Source organism: Sceloporus undulatus, chromosome 1 (genome assembly GCF_019175285.1).
Source record: "Sceloporus undulatus isolate JIND9_A2432 ecotype Alabama chromosome 1, SceUnd_v1.1, whole genome shotgun sequence".
NCBI lineage: Eukaryota > Metazoa > Chordata > Lepidosauria > Squamata > Phrynosomatidae > Sceloporus > Sceloporus undulatus.
Genome location: NC_056522.1, coordinates 166,099,597 through 166,116,529, shown reverse-complemented (window position 1 = coordinate 166,116,529; position 16,933 = coordinate 166,099,597). Strand labels below are relative to the sequence as shown.

At 39.9% G+C, this 16,933-nt stretch overlaps 1 protein-coding gene across 5 annotated transcripts in view; it reads right to left on the bottom strand.

The window, feature by feature from the left end:
• Nucleotides 1-14,611, bottom strand: part of HDAC4 (histone deacetylase 4) — a 120,546-nt gene extending 105,935 nt beyond the window's left edge. For all 5 annotated transcript variants that reach the window (XM_042446199.1, XM_042446209.1, XM_042446227.1 and 2 more), the window contains exon 1: nt 14,364-14,611. In XM_042446199.1, the coding sequence (XP_042302133.1) occupies nt 14,364-14,385 (22 nt within the window). In that variant the 5' untranslated portion in view covers nt 14,386-14,611. The remainder of the gene's footprint in view (nt 1-14,363) is intronic.
• Between the last annotated feature and the right edge of the window lie 2,322 nt (nt 14,612-16,933).

Below are 16,933 nucleotides of genomic sequence, written 5' to 3'. Positions count from 1 at the left end.
CTGGTGATAAAAGTTGTCTTCAGAAAGAGTTTAACACTTTCGCCTGAGGAGGAAACTGCCATGTACACTTTGACATTTGTAGTATTTTGCTGCATGACCAACACATCTAATCCTGAATATATAATATAGGCAGAATTTCATGTTGTCATAACACTGGTGCATTTCTTTCTTTCTGGTAAGCAGCAGTGCACGAGAAAAACAAAGTTGAAATTAATATGATACATAAATAGTGAATTTAACCTCAATTTAACTATTTCAGTCACAGAAAATACTTGAGCAAGGCAGCAGTATTAATTCACACACACCAACTTCATGAGAAAACACTGTATAATCAGGACATAAATATGACTCAAACCTCTCTCTCTCTCTCTGTGTGTGTGTGTGTGTGTGTGTGTCTTTCAAGTCACTTGTCAACTTATGGTGATCCCATGAATTTCATAGGGTTTTCATAGGCAAGGAATATCAGATGTGATTTGGCTAGATCCTTCCTCTGAAATATAGCCTACAGCCCTTGGTTTTCATTGACAGTCTCCCATCCAAGTACTAACCAGGTCTGACCTTGCTTAGCTTTCAAGATCAGATGGGATCTGGTGCCTTTAGGGTATTTAGGCCTCTGTTGGGATATCTGGCATTTTACTTTCCAACTTCTTCTCCAAAAACATAACAGAAAACTGAGCTCTAAATCCAATGTATATACTGTTTAATTACTTCCCACAATGTAAACTTTTTCCATCTGCAGAAAGCAAAAGCAGCCTATGCTAATCCAGTGGGCAACAGCTGCAAGGTGTTTGTGTACCCTAGAACTCCACCAGAACTGCCAGCTGTTCTTCTGACAGCTGTCTCGATGGGCACTGCTCATTCAATGGGCATGTCCCCTCAGTGGCATATTCTGGAAAGACCTTATTTCTTTGCTTTTATTTCTTCCTTTTTTCAAAATGTAAACATCTATGTGACAGGTAAACCTTTACAAATGTCATGACATATGAATGAATGAATGAATGAATGAATGAATGCCTTTGCCTCATAAATTTTCATGGATTATGGGAGTGCATACCAAAAAACGGAATAAAGGAAAGAGGGGAGGATGATCTTGGGCTTGAGCAAAGAAGAGTAATCGTAGTAAAGGATCAATAAACCAGTAGTCCTTCTAATTTCTAACTTTGTGCCTGAAATTCCACACTTTCTCTTGTCCTTCCCAAAAGTCAAAAGCTGCACTACCAACTTCTACTTTGGCCAATAAATGAGTAAATAAATCCTATCAATATATAAGGCACATCAATACCTAAAGTGTCTTTAATTTCATTAAGCTGTTAAAGAAACCACAATCCTTTGGTCCATGATTTGTTTATTGTAATATGACAACTTTGAAAGGGGTTAGCTCTCCAGCTTCTCTATCCTCCCAAGAAGCCACAGAACTCACTCCCTGCCAGTTTACACTTCACAATAAACAAACACCAAATCAAGGTCTATAGCTTGTCCAGCTATAAATGTAAATGCAAGTAGTTAGGTAGCATGCACCAACACATTGGTCTGTCCTCAACAAGCCAGAACTCTTTAATTCATGCTTGTGACATGCAAACAATATAAGGAAACAAATCATGTGCAGCTGATTTGTCATCATGTTTCAAACCATTCCAGTGTCAATATACTGCATATTCTAATATGTCTGATAAAAGATCAGTTATTTTCCTTCTCAAATGGAAAAAATCAAATACAGTGAACCCTTGGTATCTGCTATGGTTTGGCTCCAAGACCCTCTGTGTATAACAAAATTCATGGATGCTCAAGTTCCATTACATCAGTAGTCCCCAAACTTTTTCCAGCTACCTCTCCCTTTCCTTCCTGGGTGACAACCCTAGTGCCCTCTCTCTGACATGGGTATTTGATATTAGGTATACTGCAACTTCAAAATAACAGATCTAGGCAGATGCTCCCTTTGCACAAGGTAGGCCTGGGAGCAGCAAGTGAGCATCTGCATGAGCAGCTACTGAGAAGCCTCTTGCCTCTGCCAGCCTTCTTATTATTATTATACTTTATTTATATAGCTCTCTTATTTGCACAGTGCTGTATACACAAACAATAAAAGCGATAAAAATGAAACCTGCCAATGGCATACTTTCTACAAAATACATATACAGTGCTTCCTTTTTTATGCGGGGATCCATTCCAGACCCCCCACGTAAAAAAAAAAAACTATGTATGTTCAAGCCCCATTGAAAGTAATGGGGCTTGTGCATGTGGCGGCGGCGTAGGGGCACACGCCCCATTAATCTAAATGGGACGCGCCGCCTCTTGCGCCCCACCGCTCCTGAGCAGCTTTCACCATATGCTGAAAGTCATGTATAGCGCATCCGTGTACTACGTGGACACACTGTAAAACAATCGATAATAATACAAGATAGAATTAGATAAAATAAGCTGCCAACAAATTAAAAACATCAAATATCAGATAACAATCAGATAATACAGGCCAACCCAGGCAAGAGGCTTCTTCCTTCTCATGCAGATGCTCTGTCACTGCACCCACTCACTCTTGGTCACTGCAGCTGAATCTGCAGAACAGGATAGTCAGGCCTTGACATATTTTCATATAAGAGGGCCCCTAAATCTCAAATCCCTACTTTGACAGGCTTGAGGTATAAAAGCTCTACAGTGAAGCACACTGTGTGCTTCCCCAAAACTCAAAAGACACTTTCAGGGATTTTGGTGCCATAGGACACACCCTTCTTAAATGATGCCAGTGAGGCAAGAACCCCGAAGGGTGAGCACAACCTTAAGTGCCAACACTACCTTAGCCAAATCATAAAGAGCTGTCGGAAAGAAGCCCAAGCTGAATCAAATCAAAGTAAACCAGAAGAACTAAGACAAAGGAAAATCCAAGAAATAAAGTCAAGAGAAGTCCAGATTAAAATTATTATGATAAAAACAAAAGCTCTAGCCAATGTTCCTATCAATGACACTGCAGAGATGGACGAAAAGGAACCAAGCAAGCCACATTGTCTTACAATCTTGAATTGTATAGGTAAAAAGATGACTAAACCCACATGTGGAATTATTGGAGGTTCCCAAACTTTGGTCCTCATGATATTTTGGACTTCAGCTCCCAGAATTCCTTACTATTGGCCAAGCCAACTGGATCTTCTGGCAATTGAAGTCCAAAATACCAGGATGATAGAAGTTTGGGAATCACTGACCTATACTGATGTCAGGCAAATACATACAATTTTTCCTTCGGTTGCTACAGTAGTTATGTACAGTAGAAATAAGTACAGAGTGCAACACAACAGCAGGATTCTCTGCTTATATGGGCATTTAGAGGATGGGTGTTCATATGTTACATTCGCACAGGAACAACTTGTGTATATGTGCACACAGATTGTTGATCTGTGTAGTTTTTCTATAAAGGTAGTTTTTCACATGCAACATTTATCATATGTACATTGCACTAAGATTTTTAGTTTACACCTTTGCTCATTCATTCACATGGAATGGAAATACATGTAGGTCTTGCTTTTAAAAACAAACAAACAAACAAACAAATAAACAAACATTTATTCATAGATGTACTATTGTCACCCTACAAACATATGAGTCTTAGCAAGTTCAGTGCGGTTTGCACAGGATTATGTTCTCTAGAAAAGTTCGTCATTCTACCTAAGCAATTACAAATATAAGCATAAAAGAGTGTATATTATTTTGTAGCTATCAAAAAAAAAATGTTATGGAATTTTGAAAATGCAATAAAAAAGCAAATAGGAACTATTTTCTGACAAGAATTTATGAAGAAAGGGGAGGCAGGGCAGAAAACAATAGTAATTCAGATAACTAAACACTTGAAATCTCAAAACCAGGGCAGAATGGAACCCAAAAAATCAGCTATCCACATCTGGCCACTCTGCTACACACAGCTGGGTTGTAATGCTACTCTCAGACCTCAGGATCTACTCGATGAAGGCTGTGTTGGGACTATTACCTGCAGGTCCAATTTTCACTGTCCCCTCTAATTGGCACTTTTAATTCACACATTTTTATATAATACATGACCATGATGAAAATAAAAATGTTGGAGACAATATACAGAAGAGTGATACAAAAAAAACCGTGAAAAATCACATGACACATGATAAAATGCACGAAGATGAACCCCAAATTTGGGAAAGCAAAGTGAAAGCCACGCTAAAAGCAATTGTGAAGAATAAATCATCAGAAACAGATGACATACCAATAGAATTGCTACAATCCACAGAGACAAACCCAAGTCTAGTTCAAAGAAAAATCTGCAAACAAGTATGGGAAACAAAACAACAGCCCAAAATTGCTAGTCTTCAATATATACTCCCATCCACAAGGAAGGAGACACAAAAGATGGTAGTAATTACAGAACCGCTGAGCTAATTTCTCATGCAAGCAAAATTATGCTCATGACTCTCCAGCAAAGATGCCACACGTATATGGAACAAGAAATTCCAGAGGTGCAAATTGATTTTAGGAAAGGAAGAGGCACTAGGAATCTTGTTGCAAACTATTTATTTATTTATTTATTTATTGCCTGCTCTTCAGCGAAGAAAAGACTATCAGAGCAACTTTTTCCAGGCAAGCATTCTCTTAAGATGACAGCCACAGATGCTGACGAAACGTCAGGAAGAAACTCTTCTAGAACATGGACACATAGCCCGAAAAACCCACAAAAAACTATGGCTGCCGGCCATGAAAGCCTTCAACTTCACACTATCAGAGCTGCTTACAAATTGTTAATTAGACATTTCCCTGCTCTCAGGCTTACAATCTAAAAGGACAAGACACAAAAGGAGAAGGGCATGGCAGTGGGGAAGGGGGAAAGTCCAGCAGATCTGCTCTCCCTCGGAGGCCTGGACCATGGCAGATGAACTGGAGGGAGGGCCCTTCTTCTTACATGTGGGGTAATGGTGTGCACCAAGGAATTCCAGAAGAAATCTGTATGTGCTTTATTGACTACAGCAAAGCTTTAATTGCACAGATCACAAAGGCTACGGCTTGCTCTTAAAGGAATGGGAGTAATACGACATCTGTTCGTCTTGATGTGGAACTTTTACTCATGACAAGAACCAGTTGTTAATACAGAATACAGAGAAACAGAATGGTTCGCAATCACCAAAGGGGTAAAGTAAGCTACAAACTATCACCCTATTTATTCAACCTATATGCAGAAAATGGTACAGTATTGTCTTCCCTCTATAGAGTTGTAAAAATAATTCCAACAAAGATACAGCACTGTACATTAATGCACATCATTTCACCATCTCCAGAGTTACTTGGGGCAGAGGTTAAGAACAGACATTGGAGGTTAATCGGAATGTAGTTGAGCCCTGTCCAAAACAGAGTCAACTCTCCCAACTTATGTACAGCTTCAATGACACATCGTGTTGTCCTGCTATGCTTTTTAGGACAACTAAAATTGGTATCCTTCATAACAGATCAAGCCATGCTGATGTCAAAGCCACACAAACAGTTAACATGGCAATATTTCTAATGGGCTAACTAATATTCAACATATTTGAAATGCAAATGTACACTTCAGAAAAACTTGTTCAGAGTTAATTCAAAGACTATTAATTGGATACAACACACTATTCACGCATGCATTCAATTCACATGACTAGTGTATCTTCAAGGAAACACACTGAAGGGTAACTCCACCAGAACTGCCACCAGGACCAGTGCTGGACAACAGGTCACACTAGTGCAGTAAACATTTATCTACCCAATTAATGGGTAAATATGTATTTATATATTTAATAAAATATTTTTAAATTGTGTTTTATCTTTACAGGTATCAGGGTAATTTAAAAGTACAGTAGGACCTCTGTTTTCGCAGGGGGATCTGTTCCGGACCCCCCCCTGCATGCGCGAAAATGGAACTTGTGCATATTCAAGCCCCATAGCCTTGAATAGGGGTCATGCCTGTGTGTGCACCCCATTAAAAATAGCAGAGGTTGCCCCTTCGTGGATTTTCAAGGTCAATCAGGAGGGGCGACTGTATTAAAATAATACAGAATATTAAAACTGTATCATCCTAAAAACAGAAAGGGTAGTGCATATTACAGAACAGACCAAATCAACTAATGGAAATTCCTGGGTAAGCAAAATGTTTTAAGCTGTCGCTGAAAGTTCCCATATTGATGCCTCCTCTCCATTAGGATGGCATTAAGATGCCTGAACCTAGAAGGCTGGGGTTTTTTTTGGGGGGGGGGTGAATTTCCCTTAACATGTTTGAATTCTAACATTTTAAACCAGAGTATTTTGAAATTTTTAATATACACTTGTCCCTCCATATCCGTGGCTTTGACTTTTGCAGATCTGATTATTCATGGATTTTATTAATATGTTCTCTCTAGGAATATCTAGGTCCTCCAGCATAACTCTATGGTCAACTTTAACCTAAAGTCGCACTGCAGGACCTAAAGATACCTAGAAAGTACACTTGGTAGCTCCTCCAGCACACTTCTATGGTCAATGTCTGGCAGATGTTGACCACTGAGTTGCACAGGAGGACCTAGAGATTCCTACAGAGGTGCCCTCTCAGGTAAAAACATAGTGTTTATGTTATTTGTGGTTTTTCCACTTTCATAGCGGTCCCCTAACCCCAGCAAATGTCTGCCCCTCCACGGACTTTCAAGGTCAATTAGGAGGGGCAACTGTATTAGAATAATAGGGACGAGTGTAGTTAAAAATCTCATCAATTTTTAAAATAGGACAAAAAAAATCAAACCATATATTTTATCCACTCCTGAAGCCTGACATAAACAATGAACCTATTAGCATATCATGTATCACTGTCTAAAATAGCTGCCTTGAATCCTATTTTGGGGGAAAGGTGATATATAAATCCAATAAAATAAAATAAAATAAATGAAAGCATCACTTGATATATACATACTGGGTTGGATCCACACTGCCTTCTTCAAAGGCTGATCTGCTGCCTATATTGAAGCCTTTTCAGCATGAGGCTGAAACACCTATGCATTGTGGCATTTAACTAAACCCTTAGTATCCACTGGTGTTTGGTTCCAGGACCTCAAAATCCATGGATGCTTGTACCATTATATAATACAATGGCATACTAAAATGATGTCCCTAAAATAAAATGGCAAAATCAAGGTTTGTTTTTTTGGATTTTGGGGAAGGGATATTTTCAAGCCGTGGATAGTTGAATGTATGAATGCAGAGGGGTAATTCTATGTGTTGAAGATTTTCTATGTTTTACTGTATTTATGCTGTGATGATTACAACCCATATACATATAAAAAGAATGAAGAGTAGCATATTGTAAATTTTAAAAATAGCTTGAAGCTAGGTTGGTACCCTCCCTACTCTCTTTTCACCAGAGGTAAAGAACTTTTTGTTTACCCAAGCCTTTGATCAGTGCATAGCTATCACTCCATTATACCACATCATAAGAAATCTATGTCAGATATTTGATCACTAACTTGCAGTTGCAAAAGATCTTTCCATTCATGTGTATAACATTTTTAATGTCTTTATTACATTTTAGCTGCTTTTAAAGTTGTTTTAAATAAACGTTTTAAATAGAGTTTTTTTATTTAATGACATTTTAACTTTGCATTATTCCATTTCATTGAGCATTATTTTAACTTACACTGTAAGCTGCTTTAATATATAAATTAATAAAATAAATATCAGCAGATGCTCCTGAAGATCGTTCCAGAATCAGGATTCCACAAATCTCTCCCACTGTTGCAGGAATGCTGGGAGTTATCATCTCAATGTACAAGGACCAAAAGAGACCAGTGTTTTACAGAAAGCTCTTGAGAAATAAGTACTGTATTTTCTGGCGTATAAGACTACTTTTTAACCCAGGAAAATCTTCTCAAAAGTCGGGGGTCGTCTTATATGCCGGGTGTTGTCTTATAGGATGGCTGCTGAAACCTCCAAGCTGGACGAGAATCTGTGGTCGCCGCATATGGTGGGCGAAGCTCAAAAACAGCTGCGGCCACATCCCCTCTGTATGTGGCGACCGTATGAAAGCAGCAATGGCGGCACTATACAAATATGGTAGAAAAAAATCTTGGAGACAGGGAGCACTGGGCAGGCAGGGAGAGCTGACCAGTCCAAGCAGGCTTTGTATACAACAAGTTTTCCTGCTAAGTACCTGCATGTCATAAGCATTTGAATTAAAATTACCATACTGTATTGATGTTTTTAATTTTTTATTTGGTATGCATTGGAAGAGGGGTAGTCTTATACGGCGAGTATATCCCAAACTCTATTTTTTAACTGGAAAAGTTGGGGTCGTCTTATACGCCCAGTCATCTTATATGCCGGAAAATATGGGTATTGGTAATTACCGGATAACATAATGCTTTCCTAAGTACTAGGAGGTAAACGTTCACACTGCTTGACAGCAGACATCATAAAATTAAGGAACTAGTTAAAATTGGAATTTGTATAGTATACAGCACAAAATAAGATTATAAAGTGGAGGTGGATTAAGATTATTCTGCTCATTTACAGACAGCATTTCAGTACCAGATGTCAATCTTTTAGAGTTTGCAAATCTACAGCCCAAAGGATGAAGCCAATAACAAGTACTGTGTATGTTTTATTTTCTAATACTTACAATACTTGAAGTAAACATTTAAACAATATGAAGAAACCTTTTGACTCCATCTGCTGACTACTGTTCCATTTTATGGATTCTATAATGGCCTGTAAGCACACTCATTGCTTTAACACATACTGAATGCACATTTTGTTTTTTAGCAAACAACCCAGTCAACTGGGTAGCAGACTGGTAGATGGAGCTCCATCTGTCCATACTGTCCACATACTACTTCATAAGAAAGCTACGTCACATATTTAGTCCAGAGGTGTGCAATTTACAACACAAAAGGACAAGATGGCTTGTAACAAAATTACAGACACACAAGACTAGGGATGCATCTCCACCAATGATTCCCAAACTTTGCTCCTCCATGTGTTTTGGACTTCAACTTCCAGAAGCCCCTGCCAGCTTGGCCAACAGTCAGCAATTATGGGAACTGAAGTCCAAAACATCTAGAGAACCAAAATTTGGGAATCACTGATAGAAATAATGCAGATTGACATCACTTCAACCGCTACAGCTCCGTGGTACAGAATCCTTGGATTTGTAGCTTTGTGAGGCACCAGCACTCTGGCACAGAAAGCCTTATAAAACTACAAATCCCAGGATTCCATAAGACGGAGCTATAGCATTTAAATTGGTGTCCAACTGCATTATATCTACACTGCAGAGGAACCCTAGGACTCCTCTTCTCTTTGCTCTCCGCTAATGAGCATTTTAATGAGCCATGTCTCACAATCCTGTGGATCATAACTGGAAAGGTAGAAGAAATCATTTTTACTGTATTCTGCTGTTGCCTGTGGCCTGGGTATGAGCTTTTGGTTGTGAAGTGACCTGATCTGAGTCACTTCGCTCACTCATCTTTCAAATCATCATGAAATTTGCAGATGGAGTCAAAACTCAAAGCTGAGCAAATCAGAGTGAGAATTTATGGAGGAAGGTTGAGTGAGATTTATTTGGTGCTCATGGATAACATGAACACAGTACTAAACATATTTCTTCTCCACCTCTGAACAAAATGAATTACACCTGCAGCAACTGCAAGAATTTTTGTTGAAAGTGAAAATTAAAAGACACCAGGCTCACCACCCAGTGCTTTAGATTAACAAGGAGGGTAAAGGGTTTTCAGATTAGACTACAAGATGCACTCCTCAAAAGACACCAGGAGAAGGTAATATCCAAAGAGGGAGATGAAAACAAAGGACAAGAAACAGGGATGCAAAGAAATGTGGCATACAAGACTAAGACGCATTATGGCTCTTCCAACAATCTTAAGCTATCTTGAGAAAACAGCACTTAAGACTCCACCGAACACTACAGAAGGCACTCAGGCCCCCAGTGACAGAAGGAATTCAGGCACAAGCTCAAAGGCACAATGTATTTGGGACTAAGAGAATCCAAACTGAGAGGTAGTAGCCAATACATCACCCTAAGAGAGGAGATTCAGTTGCAGAAAATCTAATCAAAGTTTAACAAAGAGTGGAGAATGAAACCCATTGCAATCTAGTGTGGGAATGAATGACATATGACAAATTTCTTGAACAGCTCTTTAAAGATTACAGTACTGGGATCTGAGTAGGCAAATTCAATACTTGCAGACACAATTGAAGTTTTTATTATTCCTTCCTAATGTCAGAATGCTTGCAGTGAAAGCATGATACTGGAATTGTTGTTCTGGAATGTTTGGTTTCTTAGGACAGGCAATATGCCACCAAATAAAGGGGGCTAATGCCAAAAGAAGGGATGCAACTGACAAGACTGGAAAGATCATGTTTGACAGGAACCTTGTTTGCTTATTCAGAGGTTTTAAACCAAATCCTATGGGATTTATGGGGGCAAGAGGCAAATCCCCCAAAGTTAAGTATTGAGAGAAATATTAAGAATAAAAAACATGTATGTCAAAAGAAGAAACAAGTTGGTAGTAGTGTCTGATAATTTGGAGAAACAATAGCTTCTAACTCTCTTGGCCTCCAATGTCTATATAAGAGTAGGCAATGTACAGTTTTCCATTAAGAGTTGTAGATCAACAATAGCTAGAGGGCTGCACTGTGCCTAGCCTGGTCTACAAAGTACATACTAACATATTGAGTTCAGGAAACGTATCTTGAAATCCTAACATCTAAAGGTAAGTATGGTGAATAAGTTACTCAGATAAGATTCACGAGTGGAAGAGAGTAGCTGAATGGACACTGTATGTTGTTTTAAAGGGAAATATCCATCAAAAAGGAGGGAAGAACAGTGCTACATGTAAGTCTAAACAAAGCCTCCATTTTGCCCCAACTGAAGTGCCTTCTGCTCATACAATATCACCTCTGGATGCAAACCAGGGTTGCATCATGATGTACATTTATTCTGCTTACTTTTGAGACCAAAAGCTACATTCAAGTCTCTGAAACAATGCAGGGTAATACTCTTCCCAAAAACACAAGTCAAGCAACAGCAGTTACGTTGTTGAAATATTTATTCTTGAAGCAATGACTCAACTAGTTCTTGTGATGTCCCATGCAATGCAAGGGGACAAAACGCTCCTAGCAGCATCTGTCCTGCAATGAACCCGTATGTAATTTCTGAAATATGAGTAACAGTTCAATGTTGTCATTTTCTTTACAATAATTATAAGACCATCTAAACCTGTTTCTCAGTATCCAAAAACCGCAGAATGAAATGGACAGATCCTTCCTCCACCACTGCCCCACCACTACTCTTACCAATCCTTTATATATGCAAGAACGTTCTGGGAGAGGTGTGATCAGCAGTGACCACAAACAAACACTAGCTCAGGGGTTCCCAACCTTGGGTGCACGCATCCCAAGATTAAATTTCATTTATTATTTGTCAGTATCTGACTGGTCAATTTCTCAGGACCAAAACACATCAATACTATATCTTTACCTTCAGTAACTATTTCACTACCTTCATAGAGATGTACTTCATCCTCACAACTATTTTATGGAGGGGGTGGTAGAAGAGAAAATGAATAAGGCTTTCAAGACTGCACCAGTTAGAATACTCGTATATTGGCCTTCCATATCCATGGATTCCTCATCCACGGATTCCTTATCCACAGATACAACCATGCAGGGCTTTAAAATATTCACACACACATATATATATATATTCCAAAAAGCAAGCCTTGATTTTATCATTATATAACAGACACCATTTTTACTATGTCACTGTATTTAATGGGACTTAAGCATTCACAGGTTTTTGTATTTATGAAGGTTCCTGCAACCAAATCCAAGTGGAAACCAAGCTCTCTCTCTCTCTCTCTCTCTCTCTGTGTGTGTGTGTGTGTGTGTACAGAACACACACATGTATGGAAAATCTATCTCTTCCACTGGATGGGAAGACCTCTCTCAAAAAATACAAAACATTTCCTAAAGCAGCTGATTTAATGATGATAATAATATAATGATATGATTTATTTATTTATATTACAACGTAAGTAGAAGTACAAAAAATTGATAAATGAAAGGGTCCTCAACTTTCCTAAACAGGTTGACATTTGTAATTTTGTGAAAGCAACATGGGCCCACAGCAAAAAGCAACATGGGGGGAATACACACAGACACATGTGTTTTCCTTATTATTCTAAAGACTGTTTTCCTGGGGGGGGGGGGGGATTGTTTTCCAAACAGATTATGAAATCATTCCTTTTCATATATTTATTCATCCCACTATTCTAAAAATTACAGAGCATGTAGACGTTTATTTAAAACTATGTACAGTATCTCACACTGTTGCCATTCCTTGTTTTAGTTATTTTTTCTCAGTTGTTTTTAAGGGAATGCGTGCTTTATGTTTGCTGTGCATTGTAAAGGCCTAGAGGATACAAAATAGTTTTCTTTCTTTCAGCAACACTGATGGATTCTTCTGATTTTATTGCTTTATTTTGTTTTTGTTTTATTTGTTTTTGTCCTGCTCCACAGAAAGGGGCAAAGAGGTTCTTCATAGTTCAGACATTTACTTAGGAATGTGTTGCTCCGTTTGTTACAATAATATTTTAAAAGGTAAATTCAAATTATATTTATTTTCATAAGAAACATTATGTTTAATGTACCAAACATGATACTCTGTAACAACCTGAATACATTCCAAAGTTTGTGGAAATCTCTATCCAAGAACCTTCACAGATGGCCCTGCATGTTGCAAATTGAAAAGCTTCATCTACAGTCACTTGCCATCTTCATCATCTTCACTCCCTAAGAAAATCTCTGAACTCCAGTAAAGTGCCTCTGGACTATGAAGAAAGCAAAATGAAGGTACTAGATGGTTCTTCAAGACAGGCATTTTAATTTTCAGACCAAAAAAAAATGAATAAGGATTTTAATGAGGGGAAAAATCAGGATGCAAAGGAACTTCTAGGGGCAATATAGGAGATATCTATGAAACAAGGAAGAGCTGGACCCTACCAACTATTTGGAATTTTTAGTGGCTATACTAACCATTTCCCCATTTCAAGTGGGTTTATTAAATTTGTCTGAGGACACACAGCTCACACATCCAACCATAGGTCAAGTTCAGAACACATAAGGGATTAAAACGTAAGTAGATGACCTGTTGGTGTAATGATTTAAGAGGGGAAGTGTCTCGGGCTCAGCCATCATAAAGAAACTTCAACAACAAGCTACACAGCACTGCCCAATTTCTGCCCAACTTTTCAGGACAATAATCAATTTAAATAAATACAAGTATATCCTAGCCATCTTTAAAATACATATCTTGGGGCTGGAAATCTCACCCAGTGGGCCCCGAAGGGTTGGGAGGCCAGGAAGGGACGGGACTTCCAGCCGCCTACAAGCCTCAGCAGCCTTTGCAGCCAGAAGTCCTGCCCTTTCCCGGCCTCCCAACCAATCAGGGAGGCCACTGGCCGGAAGAAGAGGTGGGACTTCTGGCTGCCTACAAGCCCCAGCGGCCTTTGCAGCCAGAAGTCCCACCCCTTCCCGGCCTCCCAACCAATCAGGGAAGTGATTGGCCAGAAGAAGGGGCGGGACATCCAGCCACAAAGGCTGCTGGAAGCTCCACCGCTTCCTCCTCTTTCTCACCCCTCCTCCTCCCCCAGCACTGGCCAGGCCTCCTCTGGCCTGCCACCACCACTGTGCAGGGCTTCCACAGCTGTTGCAATAGCAGTGACAGCAGCAGCCCTGCTTGGTGGCAGCAGCCGCGTGGAGGAGGGGGAGGAGGCGGCGGCAGCAGCCCTATGCGATGGCGGCAGTGGCCGCAAGGAGGCGGAAGAGAAGGAGGAAGCAGCTCTAGCCTTGCAATATGGTGGCGGCGGCCGCGACTCAGTACACAAAGACAAAAAAGAAGGAAGGAGGATGAGAAAGGGGCAGCCCCAGCTCCGCACAATGGCAGCGGCGGCCACATGGAAGAGGAGGAGGAGGAGGAAGAGGTGGTAGCGGAAGACCAGTGGACTGGCCATTTGGAGGAGGAAGAGGAGGGGCGAGCAATTTAAAGCGAGGCTACTGTTACATCTCAATATCTCTACCAATCTTTGCCCAAACCACCCTAAAAGCCTCCATAGTTCTTCACAATTTTCCATTTCCATTTTCAGTCACAGTGATTTATCACAACCATTTTGTATTACTGTAACGATGCACTATAGTCCTGTTTGCTGCTGCATATCCAACATTTCTTACTTTTATTCACATAACATGCTTTGAATTGTGTGTTACCTTTTAATTCAAACTATCTTAGGTTTCAGGCTTTTTCTATAATATAATTTGGTTCTTTCAGAGAATTTTTTTTAAAAACTTACCTGGATGGCTTTGGGAACTCATTGCTAGCAGAATCTAAACTCTTCAAGGAAATATGAATAGACAGAGTGACTTCTATACTGACAACAGCCCTGGAGAGCTTCAGTGCTCCAATGGAACATAAGAGGTATATCCAGGAAAAATAGTCATAGCCACCAGATACAGGTCCACTCAGACAGAGATTTCATGTTGTAAAGTTCTGCAATATGGTACGAGTATAGATTATTCAAGGTGTTTTCAAAATATAAGCCTGCAAAAGAGAAAGGGGGGGGGGATAAAAATTTAGTGTCTTACAGGAAGAAAATTTCACTCACATTTTACAAGAACTAAAAAATATTTTAAAGAAGCAAGTATCCTTTATCTGCATCCCTGCAAGCAAATCCAGGGATCTGAGAAGCTGCATTAGGTCTCCATGGGATCTTGGAATGTTATATCCTTCTCCTTCTACACTTCCCCATTCTTTTAAAAAGTATTTAAAAACTCAAAATGCTCCCATGAGTTCAAGGTGGCATAGAGGAGTAATTCTGCCGGGGAGGGAGGGGCACTTTTAGGCCCAGGAGATGCCTTTTTGAAACAAGGTAATATGCCAGGTCAACTTCCAAATTTGGAAAAGCCATTTACTGGGTGGAGAACAAGCCAAAGATGGCAAAAACATGGCAGAATGGGCACCAAGCCTTTCAAGGAGTGCAGCAACCTACTTAGTAAAAACATTCAGAAATATTCTGGAGAGTAATAGGGGGTCTTTGGAAAACTACATGTAGTCTGCAATCTGCTCCACTACTGTATTTTTCTGCCACCCAGTGATTCTTCCCTCACCCTCTCTCTTAAAAGCAGAGGGGAATTCTATAGTATTGTGAATTCTATAGTACTGCCTCCCGGCATTCACTACACAAAGTTATCCATATGATGAATGAACAGCATAATATATTTCTCTACGACAGGCTTAAAGATGTCAAACCTGAATTTCTCTCGGATTACAAATAACTTGAATACACCGAATACTGCTTCTTTGACAAGGATCCAAATCTAGACAAATGCATTAAATATTTAAGATTTATTGGGAGAGAGAAAAGCCTCAAAACACAGAATCAGAGTTACATCCAAGGCAGTGATTCCAGAACTCTTGTATCCTTTCTCCTGCCCAGGTTTTGATGCCTTTGAAGAGACATAAAACTCAAAACCAACCCTTAGCTCTAGTTTGAGGGGGGATGTAAATTTTCCAAAAGTTTATACAGTCACCCCTCCTAACTCTGAGATCTGCGACCTCGAATATCTGTAGAGGAGCAATGTCCGCTGTTTCCAATGGCACGTGCGCACCTGAGCCGCACGCACAGAGGCGCGGCCCATTCAAGCCTATGAGGCTTGAATATGTGCAGGCCTCCATTTTCACCGGGGGGGGGGGTTCAGAACAGATCCCACATGAAAACAAAGGACCAACTGTAGTTTATGGTTGGATGGAATCTCTATGTGATCTTCACCACTATTCAGTCCTGGCATCTCTATTTTATTTCAGTATTTTTAACAGTCTCTTGAACTTTCCCTAGTTACTTAGAATTGCAGATTTTCAGCACATACTCAGTATGAGTTCTACAGCTTGAGATTTCCAGTATTCAGATAACTAAAAAAAGGACTTGATAGTTTGCCGGAAAAAAAACTTGGCACTCCATTTTACTGAAGTCTTTAAAAACTTGTATCAATCTGCCGTTATTTCAACATTATGCCAGCTTGCATTATGTGCACAAGTTGGAACAAATCCAAGCAAGGGCCCACTCTTTCCTGTACAGCCTGGGAATAACTTGTGTGGTGCTGTTTCACTTATCATCTTGGCTCATTACATAAAGGTCATGAACCATTGTTGTGTGTCTTCAAGTAGTTTCTGACCTGTTGCAAACCTATCACAGGGTTTCCTTGGCAAGGTTTGTTCAGGAGTGGTTTGCCTTTGCCTTCCTCTGAGGCTTAGAGTGAGTTGCCCAAAGTTGGTTTCTATGGCTGAATGAGGATTGAACCCTTGTCTCCAGAGTTATAGCCCAATGTTCAAGCCACTATACCAGGTTGACTCTCTCTGTAAGTCAGTCTCTAAACCAGCAGAAAACCACTGTTCAGAACTGTACTTTTCAGCTCATCTTATTATGGAGCTTTGAGGGGGAGGGAGGTTAATGTCTATTTTTCCCCTTTCCTCTCTTCTTTCTTTCTCTATTGTAATATATGGTGCTAAAGGATTCTGAATCAGGACTGTCAAGACTCTGAGGAGGAGGAGCATGGGAAGGAGGATTTAACTTTGCTGTATGGGTACAGCAGGTCAATTCCATCCCTCTCCCCAGCTCTGTTTCTACCATACTGAGTTGATACGTTTTATATTCTATAGTTCGGCTGCATCAACCACACAGTCCACATGAGTGGTACTCTAAATTGTGGTGGTGTAACCACCAGCAGCAACGTAAAATGACGGCTAGGTCCAACCACTGGAGACCTCTGTAAACAGCATAGCTCTCAGGTCTTGGGCTGTGGCATTTATATTACCTCCAGCCTCTAACAACCTGCAAAAAAGACCAGTGCCAGTCTGTAAGTCACT